This window comes from Stomoxys calcitrans, chromosome 5 (genome assembly GCF_963082655.1).
Source record: "Stomoxys calcitrans chromosome 5, idStoCalc2.1, whole genome shotgun sequence".
NCBI classification, from domain to species: Eukaryota; Metazoa; Arthropoda; class Insecta; order Diptera; family Muscidae; genus Stomoxys; species Stomoxys calcitrans.
The window spans coordinates 27,470,257-27,491,213 of NC_081556.1; the positions used below are offsets into that span (position 1 = coordinate 27,470,257).

The window sequence follows — 20,957 nt, forward strand, 5'->3', positions numbered from 1 at the left end:
ATAAATAAAAACAGCTTGGATACATTTTAGGGAAAACATGTCGGAAAATTTATTTTACCCTTCACCTTAGGATGGGGTGTATAAATTCTTTGTTATGCCACTAGCTATATAAATCAAGTAAAAGCGTGCAAAGTTCGACCGGGCCGAATCTTTGTGTAGTTTAGTTTCTTTCTTAGAAAAATAGTGCAAAGAACTTCACACATGCGATCCATGGTAAAGTGTATTGAAGTTACTGCACGGCCGAACTTAGTGCATTTTTACTTGCTATATATGGCAAGAAGACAGATTTCGTCAAAATGTTTCCATAGATCAATATTGTGTTATAGTTTTTGTTTTATTCATCTACATTGCTTAGTGTTTTTCTTTATATTTTTTATCTCCTTCCAACGCATCCTGCCACTAAACACAAATCAATACGTCGGAATTTAATCTTTATGTAGGTATTTAAATATTTGGTGCAGATTTGAATTCTTAATCAGATTAATTAGGCCTCACAAACAAATCAAAACTGATTACGTATTAGTTTCTCATAGCATGTTCTATACACCAAGAGAAAAAGGTTGCCAAATGTGCTCATTTCAGTAGCATACGATATTGATTGGAAAGCAACACTGTATGGAATTAAAGCAATACCGCATGGTATGAATAAAATGTAAAATGATTGGTATCGTTTGGCATAGGACTATTAATAGAACCTGTATTGCTGTTAATGCCAAAATATTGTTGGTTTTAGTACCAAACCTTTATTGTTTTAATACCAATTTTGTTATGACTCTAATATTCCACCCCTATAAATCAAATAAAAACTGTTGAAAATGATTTTATTTTATTTCGATTATAATTATTATGATATCCTTTTTATACTATCAAGTTTTATTTAATCGCGTTATTGGCAAATATTTTTACTACCATTTGGTATAAATTTAATACGGGAGAAGGTAGGCTTTTTAGAATTAACAGCGTCACAAAATCGAAAACGTGATAAAGCCTCTTGTGTGACAAACGGTGATATGTTGGTGTATTCATATAAAACCATTTCTGGGAATCAATGGATATAGAATCAATGGTTAATACAAAAATCGAGGTAGGTCACAGAGTAACATAATTTATTATATTTTAATTATAAAAATAAAACAAGAACGATTTGGTACCAAAACCTTTAACGGCTTGGTACAAAAACCAGTTACTAATTGGTATTGAAACCAGTGCCTATTCGGTAATAAAGCTAGTACCAAATGGTATAAATCACTTATATCAACCATTCTCTGGGTGTATACAATAAATAATTATAAACAAGTAAAAGCGTGCTAAGTTCGGCAGAGGCGAATATAATATACCCTCCACCATGGATCGCATTTGTCAAGCTCTTTGAATGACTTTTCAAATAGAAAAACACTACCTGCAAAATTTCAGGCGCTCCAGAGGCTCAAAAAGTCAAGCTGTGAGATCGGTTTATATGGCAGCTATATCAGGTTATATACCGATTTAGACCATACTTGGAGAAGTTGTTAGAAGTCATACCAAAACGACATATGCAAAATTTCAAACATATTGGATAAGAATTGCGCCCTCTAGAAGCCCAAGAAGTCTAATCGGGAGATCGGTTTATGTGGCGGCTATATCAGGATGTGGACTGATTTAGACCATACTTAACACAGTTAATGAAAGTCAAAATCAAACACTTGGTGCAAAATTTTTGCCAAATCGGATAGAAAATGCGCCCTTTAGAACCTCAATAAGCCAAGACCTAAGATCGGCTTATATGGTAGCTTTATCAGGTTATGGACTGATTTAGACCATACTAGGCACAGTTGTTGGACAACATAACGAAACACGCCATGCAAAGTTTCATCCAAATCGGATAGGAATTGCGCCCTCTAGAGGCTCAACAAGTCAAATCGTGAGATCGGTTTGAATGGCGGCTATATCAGGTTATGAACCGAGTTCAACCATACCTTGAGCAGTAGTTGGAAATCATAACAAAGCACCTCATGCAAAACTTTGGCCAAATCGGACACGAATTGCGTCCTCTAGAAGCTCAAGAAGTCAAGACCCAAGATCGGTTTATATGGCAGATATATAAAAACATAGACGGATTTGATCCATTTACAATCCCAACTAACCTACACTAATATGATATATTTGTGCAAAATTTCAAGGGCCTAGTTTTATTCTTTCGAAAGTTGGTGTGCTTTTGATACGTGGACGGACGGTCGGACGAACAGACATTGCTAGATTGACTTAAATCGTCATGACGTTCATGAATATATATACTTTATGGGGTCTTAGATGCATACTTCGAGGCGTCACAAACGGAATGATGAAATAAGTACACCCCCCATCCTATGGTGGAGGGTATAAAATGTTAATGTTATACCGTGACCAAAATCGGTTCTTTGCATTCAGCAATAGATTCCACATCCATTCAATCCAAGTAGCGCTTCTCATATGAATACACCAACACAGCAAACAAAACATATTTTTTTGTAATGGCGTTCAAGCTAAACAAAATTTTTGCCGCGATGTTAAGACTATATATTTATTATGAAGCCCACTCTTCGGCTGGCATTAAATTGATACCAAAAGGTATTTAAAATATTTCCCAATAACGCAAAATAAATATAATATCAACCAATATTGGCAAAGTATCACCTTTTTCCATCAGTGTACGACAGCGATTCTAATACATGCATCATCATTTCTGCTGGAGCTTTAATTTCTTAGATATTCATAATCAGTTTGTCTTTGTATTGGCTACGGAAAAGATGGTATCACTTTTACCTCTTAATGCGGAATTGCAAAAAGTTGCTAATAACGAATTGGGCGAAGTGCCTTCAAGACTAGCAGATGATTTGGAAGCTCTGCGACAATGGCTACGTCTCCAGCCTCATTTAAAGGCACGCGATGATGATCAATTTCTTGTACAGTTCCTGAGAGGTTGCAAATTCAGTTTGGAAAGAGCAAAGGAGAAAATTGATTTGTATTTTTCATTGAAATCTCAATATCCGGAAATGATGAATGTTACCAATGTGGATGATCGAAAATTTCGTGAAGTGCATCGTTTGGGGTAAGCATATTAATCGATGTTGCGATTTTAAAGCAATCTTTTCTAAAGTCATAAGTGCAGTAAAATTTCCTTTAAATACAAAATTTCAAAGAAATTTTCTCTGAAGACAAAATTTCAAAGAAATTTTCTCTGAAGACAAAATTTCAAAAAAATTTTCTCTAAAGACAAAATTTCAATAAAACTTTCTCTGAAGTAAAAAGTTCAGTGATATTTTCTCTAAAGACAACACTTCAATAAAAACGTTATTCAAATGTATTCTTAAAGAGTCGTATAAGAATAAGAATTTACCCATACCAGAAAGCAAACAATACCACTTCAATTTATTTTTATGGAATTTTTTTTAACCAAGCACTTTATTATCATTCGCATATAAAGTTGTTTTGATTTTATTGTCTTGCACAAGATGCAAATTTAGACTGTGGTCTTGTTTGGGAGCCAAATTAACTTTAATAGCAAAAAGTTATGGAGATTTCTAAAAATAAGAAGAAGGTGTGAATGCTTATGGTTCCTACTATACGAGTTTATTTAAAATTTCGAATCGAATATTTTGGGTAAAAACCCTGTTCAAATTTTTTCGTTTCTTATCGTTTGAAAGATCACTAATCTGCTTTATTCGAAAATGATCACATTTGAATCGGGTGATTGATTTGTATGGCAGCTATGTATATCCAAATGTGGTCTAAAGAGGAGTTTTTACTGTACTATAGAATATCCTACCAGAACCAAATATATGGACTATGGATTTCGATCATGATTTATTCGGTGTGAAATCTGGTGAAGGGAAGAGATTTAAAAACTGATTAGAAACTAGACTGATCTGTAATGCCTATGCATCACTGAAAAACTTCTACAATCCCAATATTTGTGCAAAATTTCAAGTGGTTAGCTTTACTCCTTCGAAAGTGAGCGTGCTTTCGACAGACTGACCAACGGACGGGCGGAAAAACGGATGAACATGGCTAGATCGACACTGCCCTTACCCTAATTTTTGAGAAACGCCAGATCTCGAAGATGGGTGGTGCGATTTAAGCGAAATTTTGTGTACTCTCTTATAGTAACCTAAAAACAAAAATTTGGTATTAAAATTTCGGATGGGGTATCTAGGGGGGCTGCCCACCCCCAAAACACATAAATATATATATATAGACCAATCACGACAATATGGGACTCAAATGAAAGGTATTTGAGAGTAGAATACGAATCTGATATCAAAATGTGAGACCTCCACCAAAACATCCCCCAAAGAGGACAAATTTACCGACCATAGCAATATGAGGCTTAAATGAAAGTTCTTTAGAAGTAGAGAAAGAATCTCATATCAACATTCGGGAAAAGTGTCTATGAGGCCACCCCAACCTCCAAAACACCCCTAAATCGGACATTTTTATCGACCATGGCAATATGGGTATCAAATAAAAGTTTTTTGTGAGTAGAACACGAATCTGAATCAAAATGTGGGCCCAAGTGTTTGTAGGGCCGCCCCTACACGAAAACACCCCCCAAAGAGTACAAATTTATCGACCATTGCAATATGAGGCTTAAAAAAAGGTCTTTGGGAGTAGAGCCCGAATCTGATATCAATATTCGGGACGGGAGTAGGACGTATTTGCTGACCATTGAATTATGGGACTTAATTAAAATGTATTTTAAAAAAGAACACGAACCTAATATATATTTTCAGGGCCAAGTCACTCAGTGGCTGCCCTATTCCTCGATACACCCCCTCAAACAGGACATGTTTGCCGACTATGGAAATATGGGGCTCAAATGAAAGATATTTAGGAGTTGAGCACGAATATGATATCAACATTCGGTATCAACTGCATATGGGACGTCCTAACCCCACAACAACCCTCAAAGAGGACGTATTTACTCACCATGACAAATTGAGGCTCAAACATAGTGGAGCACGATGTTGATAGTTTTTGAACCAACCCCGCCAAACCTGACATATTATCTGACCATCGTAAAATGGGGCTAGAAAACGAATTTGATATCCAATTTTGGGGCCAAGTGTTTGGTCCTCTGAAACCAATGTCAATATGGGGTTCAAATAAATGATAGTTGAAAGTAAAGCACGATAATGATATTTTTTCAGCAGTATGAGGCTCAAATAAAAGTTATTTAGGAGTAGAATATCCAAATGTTGGACTAAATATTAGGGGACCGTCCATCCCCTAAAACACCCACAAAGAGAACAAGTTTATTGACCATGGCAATATGGGGCTCAAATGAAAGGTACTTGAGATTAGAAAACGAAATTAATATCGAATTGAGGGGTCCACGCCCAAAACACCCCTAAATCGGACATACATATTTTAGGACAATGGCAATTTGGAGCTCAAATGATAGGTTTTTGAGAGTAGAGCACGAAATTGATACCCACATTCGGGATCACGTTTCTGCGGGTCCACACCACCCCCTAAACCCACCAACCCCCACCCCTGGGCCTTTCCCACTCCCGAAATCCCCATGATAATATTGCGTTCTAATAAAGTATTTTAAGAATGGAGTACATCTAACGTCCAAACTTAAATGACCCTTAACCCTTGGAACAAATGCAAAGGCCATTAAAGATCATATGAGATTCACATTAAGACATATTTTCAAATCAAGCGACATACATAAGCGTGATATTTCACTAAAAGCACTTTAGTTGTCGGAGATAAATATTCAAAGGATAATTTTGCTCCATATACTATAAAAAAAGGCGCAGTGGAGCGGGCCCGGTTCAGCTAGTAATATAAAAGTTAGAAGAACGGTCTATATGGCAGCTATATTTAAATATGGTCTGATCTGGATAATATTCCGGTCGTACGACGGGAGGCTTAAAACAACTCACTGATTCAAATTTCGACACAATCGGACGGCTGCGGACTCAGATGCGGCTTATGAGCTTAAGACCCTAAATCAGTCTATATGACAGTCATATCTAACAAATAAAAAGGTATTAGGTTCGGCCGGGCCGAATTTTGGATACCTACCACCTCGGGTATATATGGAAACCACCTTTCATTCTAATACGGTGAAAAATGCATAATTTATAATAATTTATTTAATCCAAATATGATCCCATTTGGAACTGAATTCCAGGGGTCTCATGCAACTCAAATTAGACCCCTCACACCTTTTAACGGCCCCAGAACTTAAAACGAAAGATCGGCATATGTATAAACATAGACCGATCTGAACCACATAGGGTACTGATGTTCAAAAACCTTACACAGCCCACTGTGTCAAATTTCAGCGAAATCGGCCAATTAATGCGCCCGACCTTAATCCAGGAAATCGGCATTGAAATATGGAGCGATCTTGGCCATATTGAACATTGGTGTCGAAGGGCCTAACACAGCCCGCAAATTTCAGCGAAATCGTGTAATAAACGTAATTTTATGGTCCCAAGAACTTAAATCGAGAGATCGGTATATATGGCAGCTATATCTAAATATAGCCCGATCTTGACCATACTCGGTATGAATGTCGAAGGGCCGAACTCATTGTGCTCAATTTCAGCATAAATTCACCTTTAATGGGCCTAAAACCTAAAATCGTGAGATCGGTATATATAGAAGCTTCATCCAAATCAGGACCGCTCTGGGCTAAATTGAACTAGAATGCCGAAGAGCGAAGAGAGATTGTGAGACCAAGACCTTAAGTTGACAGATCGGTCTATATAGCAGTTTTATCGAAATATACTCCGATCTTAACCATACTTGTTACGAATTCCCAGGGGCCTAATGCAACTCATCGTGCCTTATTCCAGCAAAATCGGTTAACAAATTTACCCTTTATGAGCATAAAACCATAAATTGGAAGATTGGTATATATGACAGCTATCCAAATCTGCACCGGTATGGGCCGTTGTGAACAGCGTTGTCGAAGGATCTAACACAACTCGCTATACCAAATTTCAAAGAAATCGGAATAAATGTGCCTTGGGTGGGTCCAAGACCTTAAATAGAGAGATCGGTCTATATGGCAGCTTTTTTCAAATCTGGACCGATATCGGCCAAATTAAATTAGAATGTTCAGGGGCCTGACATAACTTACTGTTCCAAATTTCAACGAAATTGGACCTTTTATAGGGCCAAGACCCTAAGTCGAGAGATCGGTCTATATGGCAATCATATCCACATAGACCTATCTGTCCCAAATTTTAGGGAAATCGGACAATAAATGTCGATCTATGGGCACAAGACCTGAAGTCGAGAGATCGGTCTATATGACAGCTGTATCCACATATGGACCGATCTGGGGCGTGTTGAACAAGGATGTATCTAGCCTATTTCCATCCGTTTGTTTGTTGAACTCACGCTACAGTCCTTCAAGATTGAGAGATGATGAGATGAGCTGAAACTTTGGGCAGATTCTTTTTTTTTGTCCATAGGCAAGTTAAGTTCGATGATGGGCTATATCGGACTATATCTTGATATAGCCCCAATATACACCGATCTGCCAATTTGAGGTCTTAGACCCATTAAAGCCACAATTATTAACCTATTTTGATGAAATTTCGGACCGTGAGTTGTGTTAGGCCCACAAACATTCTTGTTCAACAAGGCTCAGATCGGTCCATATGTGGATATAGCTGTCATATAGACCGATCTCTCGATTAAAGGTCTTATGCCCATAAAAGGCCCTTAACTACTGCCCTAAATCCAATCTGGACCATATTCTGTTAGGATGGCCCAAAGCAACCCATTGTTCCAATTTTCAGTGAAAGCATATAATAAGCGCGCCTTTTCTAATTTTCAATTCCGTCTTTCAGATGTTTCCAGCCTCTACCCATACCCTTAAATGGAAATGGTGCAAGAATTGTGGTCTTCCGTTTCGATTATCCTGTCAATAAATACAGTATCGATGAAATACTGCAAGCAGGCATTGCCATGCATGAAGTCTTAATGATGCACGATCCCTATGCGGGTATTCATGGCCTTATTTACATCATTGATTATGGACATGCCACTGCCAGTCATTATCTTCAGTTGACACCGAATTTTTGCAAAAAGTTGGTATCATTTCTGGAAAAATCAATGCCTTTGCGTATAAAATCGCTGTACTACATCAATACGGCCGCAGCGGCTCAGCAATTTTTTAAAATTCTTATACCATTCTTCTCGGAGAAGATGCAAAAAAGGGTAAGTAGGACAAAGGGTTTTAAGACTGATAAATGAAGAATTTCTAATACCTCATTCCAGCTCCATGTGATGGGCCATAAATTAGATGAAATGCTTAAGGACTTGCCTGCCCAGTATTTGCCCAAGGATTATGGCGGTGATTTACCTTCTGTACAGGAACTTGCTGCCGAATATGATAAGACTTGGGATAATAATCGTGAATTCTTCAGAGCTAATGCCTACTATGGGACGGATGAGAAGCTGCGACCAGGCAAACCTTTGGATATAGATGGCTTATTTGGTGTGGGTGGTTCATTTAGAAAATTAAATGTAGATTAAAACATTAGTGAATAGTGTCCTGTGTAAAGGGACCTAATGCAGTTCTCAGTTCCAAATTTCACCTAAGCACATCTTTAATAAGTGCTCAAGGCAATTAGAGAAGTCTTGGGCTTTTCTTTACTTGTTTTTAAGTGGTCCTACGTTCCGAATGATTTTGTTTTTATATGTTGTTTCTATTTTCTAATTTGAAAATTAGTGTTAATTTAAAATTATCCCACCAATAGCAAACATTCTGGTTCTAGTTTCTGTTGAGTTATTCAAATATTTCTCACAATTTGAATTGATAATCGAAATATTAAGCTAATTTAAACAAAACAATGCAGAATTTTAGTTTAAATTACTATTGAGGGTATCCACATGCGCCGGAAAAAAAATTTCAAGTTTTTTAAGATTAGAAACTGCATGAAATCTGAGATTAAAAACCAAGTGGAATAATCAGTTTGATTCTATATCGACTACCGAAAGGATGGCATCACTCGTACCTCTTAGTGCCGAATTACAAACAGTTGCCAATGAGGAATTGGGCGAAGTACCCTCGAGAATATCGGAAGATTTGGAAGCTCTGCGACAATGGCTACGACTACAACCTCATTTAGAGGCACGTTATGATGATCAATTCCTAGTGCAGTTTCTTCGGGGCTGCAAATACAGTTTGGAAAGAGCTAAAGAAAAAATTGATGTGTATTTTTCGTTGAAATCCAAATATCCTGAAATGATGAATCTAACGAATGTTGATGATCCAAAGTTTCGGGATATATATCGACTGGGGTAATGACATTTGCTTGTTGTTGTTAATAAGTTTAATGGAAAAATACCTTGTTGGAACTTGTTTAAAATATTCAAATGTGAAGAAGAGTGTGTATGTGTTCCAGTTTATCGTAAATTTCTATTGTGCTCCAGTTCGGTTCGTGTGTTTATTAAAACGTCTGTTTATATTTGTCTGTGATAACATATGATTGCAAAATGAGCCTTCTATAGGCTAGAGGCTCAGAAATTACGATCTAATATCAAAATATGGACCGATATGACTCATTTACAATCAAGATCGACCTATAGTGATAGGTCCAGTTCCTACTTTTACTCCTTCAAAAGTAAGCGAGCTTTGGACAGACATACAAATGGACTGAAAGACGAAAGGATATGGCTAAATTATATGTCATATAACGCCCTTGCTGATTTTCTCCATCAGAGCGTGTGTAGCAGTCTCGTTCCGGTGGAGGTTTATCTGGATTACCTCAATCATTGGTCCTCCAGTAAATGAGCATCTTGGGAGTAGATGATGATCTCATCGTCTGCCCCCTGTTATTTAGACTGCATTGACTTTAGTGTCGATGCATTGCCTGATGTCATCGTTTTGGGTTCTTTGCCTATCTTAGTCCTCCGAATCTTTATAAAATCGGTAATGGTTCCATCGTCGGGTCCCTGTTCGTTAGGCCGTATTGAGTTTCCATTCCCTGTACTGCCTGATGTTTCAATATTAGGATCTTTGCCTATATTCTTCTAAATCTTAAGTTAATGGGCTTCTTGGGAGTAGGTGATGGCTCGTCGGTTCCCTGTTCGCTATACTGTATTGAGACACCTGTCGCTGCGCTGCCTAATGATTTAATATTATTACTAAGTCGGTGATGGGTCCGTCGTCGGTTCCCTATTTTTTAGGCTGTGTTGGATTTCTCGCCACTGCGCTGTCTGATATTTTGGTATTAGGATCTTTGCTTCTCCTAGTCTTTCCAACATTGAGAGAGGCGGTGAAACTCGTAACGGAGATTTTATCAATGCCAACCACAAGGAGAGTTCTTTCGTCCTTTTCCTCCCTGTGGAAGACCTTCCACTTCTCTGCGACCAAATCCCAGCATGCGTTCCGTCGGAAATTTACTGCCCGTCCCTTGATGAAGACCGACGCCTTTGTGAGCTGGGGGATGTCCTTTTTCTTACCAGGTCGAGCTTTGCGCACTCCCAGCTCCACCTGGTTAAGGTTTTGCTTGCCCAAGAATCCCAATATGCGTTCCGTCGCAAATTTACTGCCCCGTCCCTTGATGAAGACCGACGCGTTTGTGAACTGGGGGATGTCCATCTTTCTCACCACGGGGATGTCCACTTTTCTCTTTGCACCCTCCCAGGGAGCGTGGATACTTCTGATGAGCTGTTTGACGGTATCAATACATACCGCCGACGAAAAACGCCGCGTTAATATGTCCTCTCTAAACTCGCAGCTCATCATTTGTATGGGTGGACCCTCCACTGAGTTCCACACATGTTCGAAAATCCGATCGTTAACCAGATCCTACCGGATGCACTGCCGATATTGAAGACTGCATAAGTCAGCTCATCTCAGTTGTGCTTCCTTGCCTCTCTGGCGTAAGAGGGCGGCTCCTTACCATTCTCAGCGACCATCTTCCCTTTCCGTGATGGCTGTGGCCTTCTTTTGGAAGTCACAGTCCTCCGTGAAGACTCAGGGGCCGACTTTGCCTACGTCCGCAAGACACTGTCTGGAGTCTCCATTGCGGGATGGCTGGCTTGATTTTCCCAGAATACTTGAATGCGGGGAGCTCTTTTTCTTCTTCAGCATTTTAGCAGAGTTATGCTCTTCGGGAGTTCTGATTCTATATTCACCCACCGCAGGAGTGCGTGGAATGTCAGTCCTATCCCTTCCAGCATCCTACACTTCCGTCAGATTGTGCTGCCGGTACATACTCCTCGTTGTGCCCCGGATCGCTTTCTCAGTCTGCTTGTGAGCTTAGCAAGGCCAACGCTCACTTTTGCTGTCATCCCGCTGCCCTCATCTCTCGATTTGGCTGCGATAAGTGTTTCATTGACACCGTCGCTGTCTGAATCCGAGTTGGAAACACCACCTTTATTTAAAGGCTGGGGACGAACTGTGCATCCCTCTGGCTTATCCGTCTCTTAATATTTATTTATTTAATGAATACCTGCACAACATGATTAAATCTTATATTTATAGTGCAGGCTTATAGAACATTCATGTATCCTTCTTCTTTCTTCTCTTCCTCATTAATTAGTCAGACGACTAGTTGTGCGCTTGAAGCATTACTCTCGACTACAGGTGCCAAGGCACCCACACCTATAGGAGGGGAGAACAACCCGCTACTGTCTGACGCCACCACCGCGGCTGTTAGGTCTTTGGAGTCCATTTTTAGCCTACTCCAAAAAGGCTTTAACATTTTTTCGAAACCGGTAGTACCTATTCCGAGATACGGATATATTTTGTTTTTTTAAGGACCGAAATAATAACACGTCCGATAATTTCGTATTCATTGTATTTAAGCCTGACCTTCAATAAATTGGTCATTTTTCATCCAATTTCGACGAAATTTGGCACTGAGAGTTCTGTGAAGTGTGGTTCAGTTCGGACTTTATTTGGATATAGCTGCCCGCCCGATCGCGCGATATGGGGTATTGAGGCCTTTAAAGATCCATTTATTCGATGAAATTTGGCACAGTGATTTCTGGTAGACCTCTACCCATTCCTGTCAAATGTGGTTCAGATCGGACCACATTCGGATATAGCTGCCATATAGACCGATCTCCCGATATAGTGTGTTAAGCCTATAAAAGAAGCATTTTTCATCCTATTTCAATGATGAAATTTGGTACAGCGAGTTCTGGTACCCCTATAAACCTTTTTGTTGAACATCTTCCAGATCGGAGCATATTTGGATATAGCTGCCATGTAGACCGATCTCCCGACATAAAGTATTGAGCTCATAAAAGGAGCATTTTTCATCCGGTTTGGATGAAATTTGAAACAGTGTGTTTTGGTACCCCTCTAAACATTTTTGTTGAACATCGTCCAGATTGGGCCATACGAAATCATCAAACAATTTTTGAAAAATGTTTTTATACCCAAGATATCTGCAAAATTATAAATACCCAGCTTTTGGGTATAAAAGGGTAAATACACGGGTATTTATTCAATTTACCGGGTAAATATCTTTTGCGTATTTACCCATCTCTACATATGGTATAAGGGGCAATGAAAGAGCAGACGATTTGGCAGTGAAGGCCAGAGGACTGTCGTCAATAAACTTGGTTAACCCGGAGCCTTTCGGGTCGACGAACACTGTAGAAAAGCGAAAAAGACGTAGGATGGCGAAAATCTTATGGGGAGTATCCGGACCCTGAGAAGAAAATTTTCCTTTTACATTTTTTTTTGAAAATTTCTATTGGCACAAAATCTTTTTATATATTTCGTCTAAAGATTTTAAATTATTTTTTCACAATTTAGATGTTGCCTAATGCTACCCAAACCCCTTAACGGAACTGGTGCCAGAATTGTGGTCTTTCGTTTTGATTATCCCGTCAGTAAATACAATATCGGTGAAATTCTGCAAGCGACATTAGCCATGCATGAATTACTAATCGTGAATGATCCCTATGCATGTATTAATGGTTTGATCTACCTCATGGACTATGTCGCAATTGTAATTCAATTTGGTTGAAATTTGCAAATGTCGTTTTGGTATGACTTTCAACAACCGTGCCAAGTATCGTCCAAATCTGTCTATAACATGATATAGCCGCCATATAAACCGATCTCGGATCTTGATTTCTTGATCCGCTAGAGGGTGTAATTATTATCCGATTTGGTAGGAACTTTGCATATGCCGTTTTGGTATGAATTCTGACAAAAATATGGTCAAAATTGGTTGATAACCTGATATAGCTGCCATCTAAACCGATTTCCCGATTTGACTTCTTGAGTCCTAGACGGCGCAATTCTTATCCAATTTGGCTGAAATTTTGCACATGTCGTTTTGGTATGACTTCCAACAACTGTGACAAGTACAATCTAGATCAGTCTATAACCTGATATAGCCACCATACAAGCCGATCTCCCGATAAGATTTCTTGGTCTTCAAGAGGGCGTATCGAATTTGGTAGAAATTTTGCATATGCCGTTTTGGTATGACTTAAAAGGCGTATTTATAATCTGATTTCGCTGAAATTTGATACAGTGACTTATGATAGGCTTTTCGACATCCGTGTCGTATATGGTTCCGATCGGTCTATATTTGGATATGGCTACCAAAAAGACCAATATTATGTTCTACAACTAAATTAAACAATGACTTTTACTTATTACTGCACTCAATGTCTGTGCCGAATTTGGTCCAAATCGGACCCTATTTCGATAAAGCTGCTATGGGGGTATAAGTTATGCATTTTGTCATTGGATTATGACGAAAGATGATTTACTTCAAGAAAGGTGGTTTACATATATACCCGAGGTGGTGGGTATTAAAAGTTCGGGCTGGCAAACTTAACGGCTTTTTACTTTTTTCAAATTAATTATACTCTACACTACTTCTGTGGTACAGGTTTTTATAACTAAGTGCATGTACTTGTAGCACCCAGAAGGAAGGGAAATAGACCGATTGATAAGTATACCGATCGACTCAGAACAACTTTTCGATTCGATTTAGCTATGTCCGTCTGTCCGTCCGTCCGTCCGTCTACATTAATTTGTGTACAAACTACAGGTCGCAGTTTTCATCTGATCGTCTTCAAATTTGGTACAGGCATTTTTTTCGGCCTAGAGTCAACGCCTATTGAAATTGGAAAAAATCGGTACAGATTTAGATATATCTCCCATATATATTTTCGTCCGATGTGCAGTAATAATGCAATGAAATGGTAATTTGTTAACAGATTTTCTCGAAATTTGGCAGGGAGAATTTTCTTATGACTCTCGACATTACTGGTGAATTTCATAGAAATCGGTTCAGATTTAGATACAGCTCTCATATATATATCGCCCGATTTTCTCTCCTAGAGCCATTGCAGACGCATTATTAGACAAATCTTCCCAAAACTGTGTATAGCGATATGCTCGACTACTTTTACAACCGATGAGAACATGAAAAACAAGTACAAGAATGATAAGATCGGCCGGGCCGAATCTTGGGAACCCACCATCATGGATTCTGCTAAAAATATATATACAAAATAAATTTAGTTGAAGGGCATTATTTTATTCTACATACCAAAATTCTGCCAAACCAGCAAAAATGAAATCTCTAAATCTGCAAAATTTAAGTCAAATAGGACAAAATTTTGGCTCCCACGGGGTCAAGAAGTCAAATCAGGAGATCAGTTTATATGGGAGCTATATCGGGTTCCTGACCGATTTGGACCGTACTGGGCACAGTTGTTGAAAGTCATAACAGAACACCATGTGCAAAATTTCAGCTGAATCGGATGAAAATGTAGGCTTCCAGGGGCTCAAGAAGTCAAATCAGGAGATCGGTTTATGTGGGAGCTATATCAGGTTATAGACTGATTTGGACTGCACTTGACGCAGTTGTTGGAAGTAATAACAGAAGACTATGTGCAAAATTTCAGCCAAATCGGGCATAATTTTCGGCTTCCTGGTGCTCAAGAATTCAAAACAGGAGATCGGTTTATATGGGAGCTATATCCATATCTGAAGTGTATTGGCTCATTTGTAATCTCCAATGACCTACATCAATATTAAGTATCTGTGCAAAATTTCAAGCGGATGGCTTTACGTGTTCGACCGCTATCGTGATTTCGACAAATGGACACGGCTAGATCGACCCAGAATGTCGAGACATCAAGAATTTATATACTTTATGGGTTCCTGGATCCATATTTCGAGGCGTTGCAAACGGAATGACTAGGTTAGTATACGCCCATCCTATGGTGGTGGGTATAAAAATGTTCGGTGATGGTGATGTTCGCTTAGTGCTGGCGGCACTTGTGAGGTATTTTAGGAAATCAGCCGTGTAAACTTCTCTGCTAAAGTGACGGCATTCTGGAGCAAAGCGATTGAGCTCGGTAATAAAAAAGAGGTCCCTTATCATTAAACTAAAACTTGCATCGGCACTAATTGATATGAGAGAAGTATCCCCGCTGTTACTTAATGGAATGTTCTTCCGCAAATTAGCCTTTGCAATATCTCTTCGAGAAGGACCCATGGGCCTTAAAGTCTTGATACTCTGGGCACTGATTTCATAATAATTTTTTTAAGCCACTTTGGGGTGTATCTACAGCGGTCAAAAAAAGTATTCATCATTCAATGTTTTTTTTTTTAATAAGTCTACAAAAGACAATTGGAATAAAAACATATTAAACTAATGATGCAGTAGTGCTTGTGTGATATATATGTACACAATTTCATTGTTTTTAAAGAAAAAAATAGTATTTATTGGAACAAAAAGGGCCATTTTACAGCTGAACACAAAAAATTAAACAAAAAAAGTATTCATCATTGCAAAAAAACAAAAAAATAAATAACATAATTTAAAAAAATTAATACTTTGTTATTCGACCACCGCGTCTTATAACTTCTTTTAAACGGTTTGACATTGATTGGACTAATTTAGCGGTTATATTTTGGTCTATATTAGTCCATTCCTCCATTATCACCTGTTGCATTTGACTCTTGCTCGAAAAATTGCGCGTTCTCAATTTGGTTCAAGTCGGGACTTTGAGGAGGAGTTTTAATGACTTTGGGGCAGTTATACAGCATCCACATCTTGGTATTTAAAGCAGAATGTTTGGGGTCATTATCTTGATAATATTGAAAGTTATTACCAAGCCCAAGTTTTACAGCACTATCTTTTAAATTCCTCTTTAAAATGTCAATGTAATACTTATGATCCATTACTCCATTAATAATTTCAAGATTTCCCGCTCCTGAAGCCGCCATACACCCCCAAACCATTAAACCACCTCCACCATGTTTTACAGTAGCAACTGTGTTTCGTTCTTCAAGCTCTGTATTTGGTTTTCTGTACACTATGACCTTTCCATCGCACCCAAAAAGATTAAACTTGCTCTCGTCTGCAAAAATGACTGTTTTCCAAAATGATTCGGGCTGTTTTACATACATTTTTGCGAAGTTTAGCCTTTTCACTCGGTTTATTTTATTTATAAAGGGCTTCTTACGTGCAGTTCTTCCTCTGTAACTATGCCTTTTGAGTGTATTTCGAATTGTTTGTGTAGTAACTTCCTTCCCTAAATATTCCATAGTGTTTTTACGAAGAATGGTCGCATTTGTCTTCGGAGTTTTCTGAACTTGCCGCACTAGCCAACGCACATCTCCAACTGAAAGTGCTTTTGGTCGACCAGATCTTGGTTTATTGTCAACAGTTTTCGTTTCTGTCCACTTTCTGATGATGGATTGTATAGTAGATCGTGGTCTATTTAATATTTCACTGATAGTTTTTTGAGTTAAACCATTCCTGTGGTGTTTTATTATCAAAACTTTTACCTCATCAGAAACCTCGTTTTGCTTACGACCCATTTTGACAAAAACTATATTTTCAATGAAATTAAATATTTGCTGTCAAGGGCAAAGCCTCCTTTACTAAATAAAACAGAAAAGGGGGATTCCAAAATAATATTTGAATTTGACTTTGATGATAGCACATCAATGATGAATACTTTTTTTGTTCTGTTTTTGGTGTTATTATATAAAATTGCATTTTTTGCGCTAATTAAATTTATTTTTGATTGATTTTTCAAAAAAAGTATTCATCATTAGCAAAATTGATAATAAATTCACTTATTTTGGGTAATTGAAGAAAATTTAAAGTAAACAAATAATGCAGTTTTATGCAATAGTTTATTTTTCGTAATATGTTTTAAAATAAATTCAAAAAATAAATTTAATTAGCGCAAAATATGCAATTTTATATAATAACACCAAAAACAGAACAAAAAAAGTATTCATCATTGATGTGCTATCATCAAAGTCAAATTCAAATATTATTTGGGAATCCCCCTTTTCTGTTTTATTTAGTAAAGGAGGCTTTGCCCTTGACAGCAAATATTTAATTTCATTGAAAATATAGTTTTTGTCAAAAACTATTTAAAAACTAAATTTAATTAGCGCAAAATATGCAATTTTATATAATAACACCAAAAACAGAACAAAAAAAGTATTCATCATTGATGTGCTATCATCAAAGTCAAATTCAAATATTATTTGGGAATCCCCCTTTTCTGTTTTATTTAGTAAAGGAGGCTTTGCCCTTGACAGCAAATATTTAATTTCATTGAAAATATAGTTTTTGTCAAAATGGGTCGTAAGCAAAACGAGGTTTCTGATGAGGTAAAAGTTTTGATAATAAAACACCACAGGAATGGTTTAACTCAAAAAACTATCAGTGAAATATTAAATAGACCACGATCTACTATACAATCCATCATCAGAAAGTGGACAGAAACGAAAACTGTTGCCAATAAACCAAGATCTGGTCGACCAAAAGCACTTTCAGTTGGAGATGTGCGTTGGCTAGTGCGGCAAGTTCAGAAAACTCCGAAGACAATTGCGACCATTCTTCGTAAAAACACTATGGAATATTTAGGGAAGGTAGTTACTACACAAACAATTCGAAATACACTCAAAAGGCATAGTTACAGAGGAAGAACTGCACGTAAGAAGCCCTTTATAAATAAAATAAACCGAGTGAAAAGGCTAAACTTCGCAAAAATGTATGTAAAACAGCCCGAATCATTTTGGAAAACAGTCATTTTTGCAGACGAGAGCAAGTTTAATCTTTTTGGGTGCGATGGAAAGGTCATAGTGTACAGAAAACCAAATACAGAGCTTGAAGAACGAAACACAGTTGCTACTGTAAAACATGGTGGAGGTGGTTTAATGGTTTGGGGGTGTATGGCGGCTTCAGGAGCGGGAAATCTTGAAATTATTAATGGAGTAATGGATCATAAGTATTACATTGACATTTTAAAGAGGAATTTAAAAGATAGTGCTGTAAAACTTGGGCTTGGTAATAACTTTCAATATTATCAAGATAATGACCCCAAACATTCTGCTTTAAATACCAAGATGTGGATGCTGTATAACTGCTCCAAAGTCATTAAAACTCCTCCTCAAAGTCCCGACTTGAACCCAATTGAACATCTTTGGGAACATCTCGAACGCAAATTGAGAACGCGCAATTTTTCGAGCAAGAGTCAAATGCAACAGGTGATAATGGAGGAATGGACTAATATAGACCAAAATATAACCGCTAAATTAGTCCAATCGATGTCAAACCGTTTAAAAGAAGTTATAAGAGGCGGTGGTCGAATAACAAAGTATTAATTTTTTTAAATTATGTTATTTATTTTTTTGTTTTTTTGCAATGATGAATACTTTTTTTGTTTAATTTTTTGTGTTCAGCTGTAAAATGGCCCTTTTTGTTCCAATAAATAAAATTTTTTTCTTTAAAAACAATGAAATTGTGTACATATATATCACACAAGCACTACTGCATCATTAGTTTAATATGTTTTTATTCCAATTGTCTTTTGTAGACTTATTAAAAAAAAAACATTGAATGATGAATACTTTATTTGACCGCTGTACATCGAGCCAACTTTTTGCCGTGTATAACCATGTTTCAAGTTGATCGAACTTTGGGACTTGATACTATCGCAATTTTCCAACTTTGCAACAAACACACATTTCTCTATTGCCCCAATAATTTTTATAGAATATTCAACAAGATAATTAACCACCTATGGATTAAACTTCAAATAACTAGTTGCATTTTTAATTGCATATTTAAATGAATAATTAGAAAATCGTATGCGCGTAGTCTTTTTAAACTTTTTCTCGTATTAACTTGATCAATAAAAATCGATTGGCTCTAAACCACTAGGTTTTCATTTAGAAACTTTGTATAATCGTTTTTTTTTCCCCAATTACTTATAATTCATAAATCATTGTTGTCATGATCACCATTGAAAGTCTCAGCCAGTTTTATTTTTTTTTTTTCATGTTAATGATTAATAGAAAGAAATGTCGTTGCACTTGTAGGTTTCATGTATTGGTAATAATATGAATTAATTTGTGTAACTAAGGCGTTTGTATTGTGATTATACTTCAATTCAGTACAGTATTGGATTTAGAACAAATATTAGTACAAGTTTGTAACAAGCAGAGTGAGGATGGCAAATATAAAGCCCCTAAGTGAAGAGTTGCAAAAAATTGCGTGTGAAGAATTAAATGAAGTTCCTTCGAGAATACCCGAGGATTTGGCAGCTCTAAGACAATGGCTTCAGTTACAACCGCATCTCAAGGTGCGAGACGATGATCAATTTCTGGTGCAATTTTTAAGAGGATGTAAATATAGCCTGGAAAAAGCCAAAGAAAAAATCGATTTATTTTATTCTCTGAAATCGAGATATCCTGAAATGTTCAATACAACTGATGTCAAAGAAGAAGAGTTTAGAAAATTCCATCGATTGGGGTAGGTAGAGTTTGTGTTTATTCTGCATAAGAATAAAAATATTTCTTCTTCTCTCTTTTTAGATGCTTTCAGATTCTTCCTAAGCCTTTACATGAAACTGGTCCTAGAATTGCTTTTGTACGATACAATTACTCCACCAAAGACTATAACATTGAAGATCTCACAAAACTTATTGTGGCTATGGTTGAGTTATCAATAATTCACGATCCCTATATTTGCATCAATGGCATGGTCTACATAGTCGACATTGGATCAGCCTCGCCAAGTCATTTTCTACAAATTACACCGAATTACTGTAAAAAATCCGTATCTTTTATTGAAAAATCTATGCCGTTGCGTATAAAATCTCTTTACTTCATCAATAATTCAACGGCAGCTCAGCAAGCATTCAGAATTCTCATACCTTTATTTTCAGAAAAATTGCAAAAGAGGGTAAACGTTTTGTTTTAGCCAATTCAAGAACGTCTAATGCATTATTTCCGCATTTATTTCAGATTCATTTCATTGGACATAATCTGGAAGAGCTATACAGCGAAATACCCATTAAGTATTTGCCAAAAGAATATGGCGGAGAATTGCCGTCGCTAGAAAGTATTACCGCCGAATATGAGAAAACATGGGACGAAAATCACACATTTTTCCAGGAAAATGCTCAATATGGTACTGATGAAACTTTACGCCGTGGAAAACCTTTGGACATTGATGGTTTATTCGGTGTAGGTGGCTCATTTCGTAAAATAAATGTTGATTAAATACAAACGAGTTAAATAAAATATTCTCCAAGGACAGAATTTCTATGCAACATTCATTAAAGTCAAAAATTCAAAGAAATTATCTGCAAAGACTACCCAGCAAACCAATTGTCTGATGTCAGACAAATCTGAACAAATTCTGAAGTCTTCCGAAAAGATCTAACCGAATTCTGTTCGACTTTCTGAGGGAATTTTTGTTCCGACATTTCTGAAAGATTTCTAATAGATTTCTGACCGCGTTTACGTATGGGGTTTTTTTTTGAAATTTTCTTCCGACAGTTCGGAAGGAGTTCTGAACAATTTCTAAACTGTTTGAAAGAAGTTTTATTTCGACAGTTCTGAAAGAATTCTGAACGATTTCTAGCGGTCTTTTCATATGGTTCTTTTTTAAATTTTTCTTCCGACGGTTCGTAAGGAATTCTAAATGATTTCTGCACTG

The 20,957-nt window shown here is 37.2% G+C and overlaps 3 protein-coding genes across 3 annotated transcripts; all 3 read left to right on the plus strand.

Moving 5' to 3' along the window:
- Positions 1 to 2,687: 2,687 nt before the first annotated feature.
- On the plus strand, positions 2,688 to 8,523 carry LOC106085631 (alpha-tocopherol transfer protein-like). The gene is made up of 3 exons (XM_013249950.2): positions 2,688 to 3,067; positions 7,836 to 8,205; positions 8,266 to 8,523. Exons 1-3 carry the CDS (start codon positions 2,688 to 2,690, stop codon positions 8,521 to 8,523), a joined length of 1,008 nt encoding a protein of 335 aa, XP_013105404.2.
- A 465-nt stretch (positions 8,524 to 8,988) lies between these two features.
- Positions 8,989 to 12,980, plus strand: LOC106085627 (alpha-tocopherol transfer protein-like). The gene is made up of 2 exons (XM_059369700.1): positions 8,989 to 9,291; positions 12,767 to 12,980. The coding sequence occupies exons 1-2, from the start codon at positions 8,990 to 8,992 to the stop codon at positions 12,978 to 12,980; spliced, it is 516 nt and encodes a 171-aa protein (XP_059225683.1). The 5' UTR covers position 8,989.
- Positions 12,981 to 19,360: 6,380 nt separating this feature from the next.
- LOC106085621 (alpha-tocopherol transfer protein-like) lies at positions 19,361 to 20,557 on the plus strand. Its single transcript, XM_013249938.2, has 3 exons — positions 19,361 to 19,766; positions 19,829 to 20,198; positions 20,261 to 20,557. Exons 1-3 carry the CDS (start codon positions 19,465 to 19,467, stop codon positions 20,516 to 20,518), a joined length of 930 nt encoding a protein of 309 aa, XP_013105392.2. The 5' UTR covers positions 19,361 to 19,464; the 3' UTR covers positions 20,519 to 20,557.
- Positions 20,558 to 20,957: the final 400 nt, after the last annotated feature.

Excerpts from the sequence above, each read along its gene's own strand:
- LOC106085631 (XM_013249950.2), top strand. The coding sequence starts at position 2,688 with ATGCATCATCATTTCTGCTGGAGCTTTAATTTCTTAGATATTCATAAT. Across the intron at positions 3,068-7,835 it reads CGTGAAGTGCATCGTTTGGG|ATGTTTCCAGCCTCTACCCA; the intron begins GTAAGCATATTA and ends TCCGTCTTTCAG. Across the intron at positions 8,206-8,265 it reads CGGAGAAGATGCAAAAAAGG|CTCCATGTGATGGGCCATAA; the intron begins GTAAGTAGGACA and ends ACCTCATTCCAG.
- LOC106085627 (XM_059369700.1), top strand. The coding sequence starts at position 8,990 with ATGGCATCACTCGTACCTCTTAGTGCCGAATTACAAACAGTTGCCAAT. Across the intron at positions 9,292-12,766 it reads CGGGATATATATCGACTGGG|ATGTTGCCTAATGCTACCCA; the intron begins GTAATGACATTT and ends TTCACAATTTAG.
- LOC106085621 (XM_013249938.2), top strand. The coding sequence starts at position 19,465 with ATGGCAAATATAAAGCCCCTAAGTGAAGAGTTGCAAAAAATTGCGTGT. Across the intron at positions 19,767-19,828 it reads AGAAAATTCCATCGATTGGG|ATGCTTTCAGATTCTTCCTA; the intron begins GTAGGTAGAGTT and ends CTCTCTTTTTAG. Across the intron at positions 20,199-20,260 it reads CAGAAAAATTGCAAAAGAGG|ATTCATTTCATTGGACATAA; the intron begins GTAAACGTTTTG and ends CATTTATTTCAG.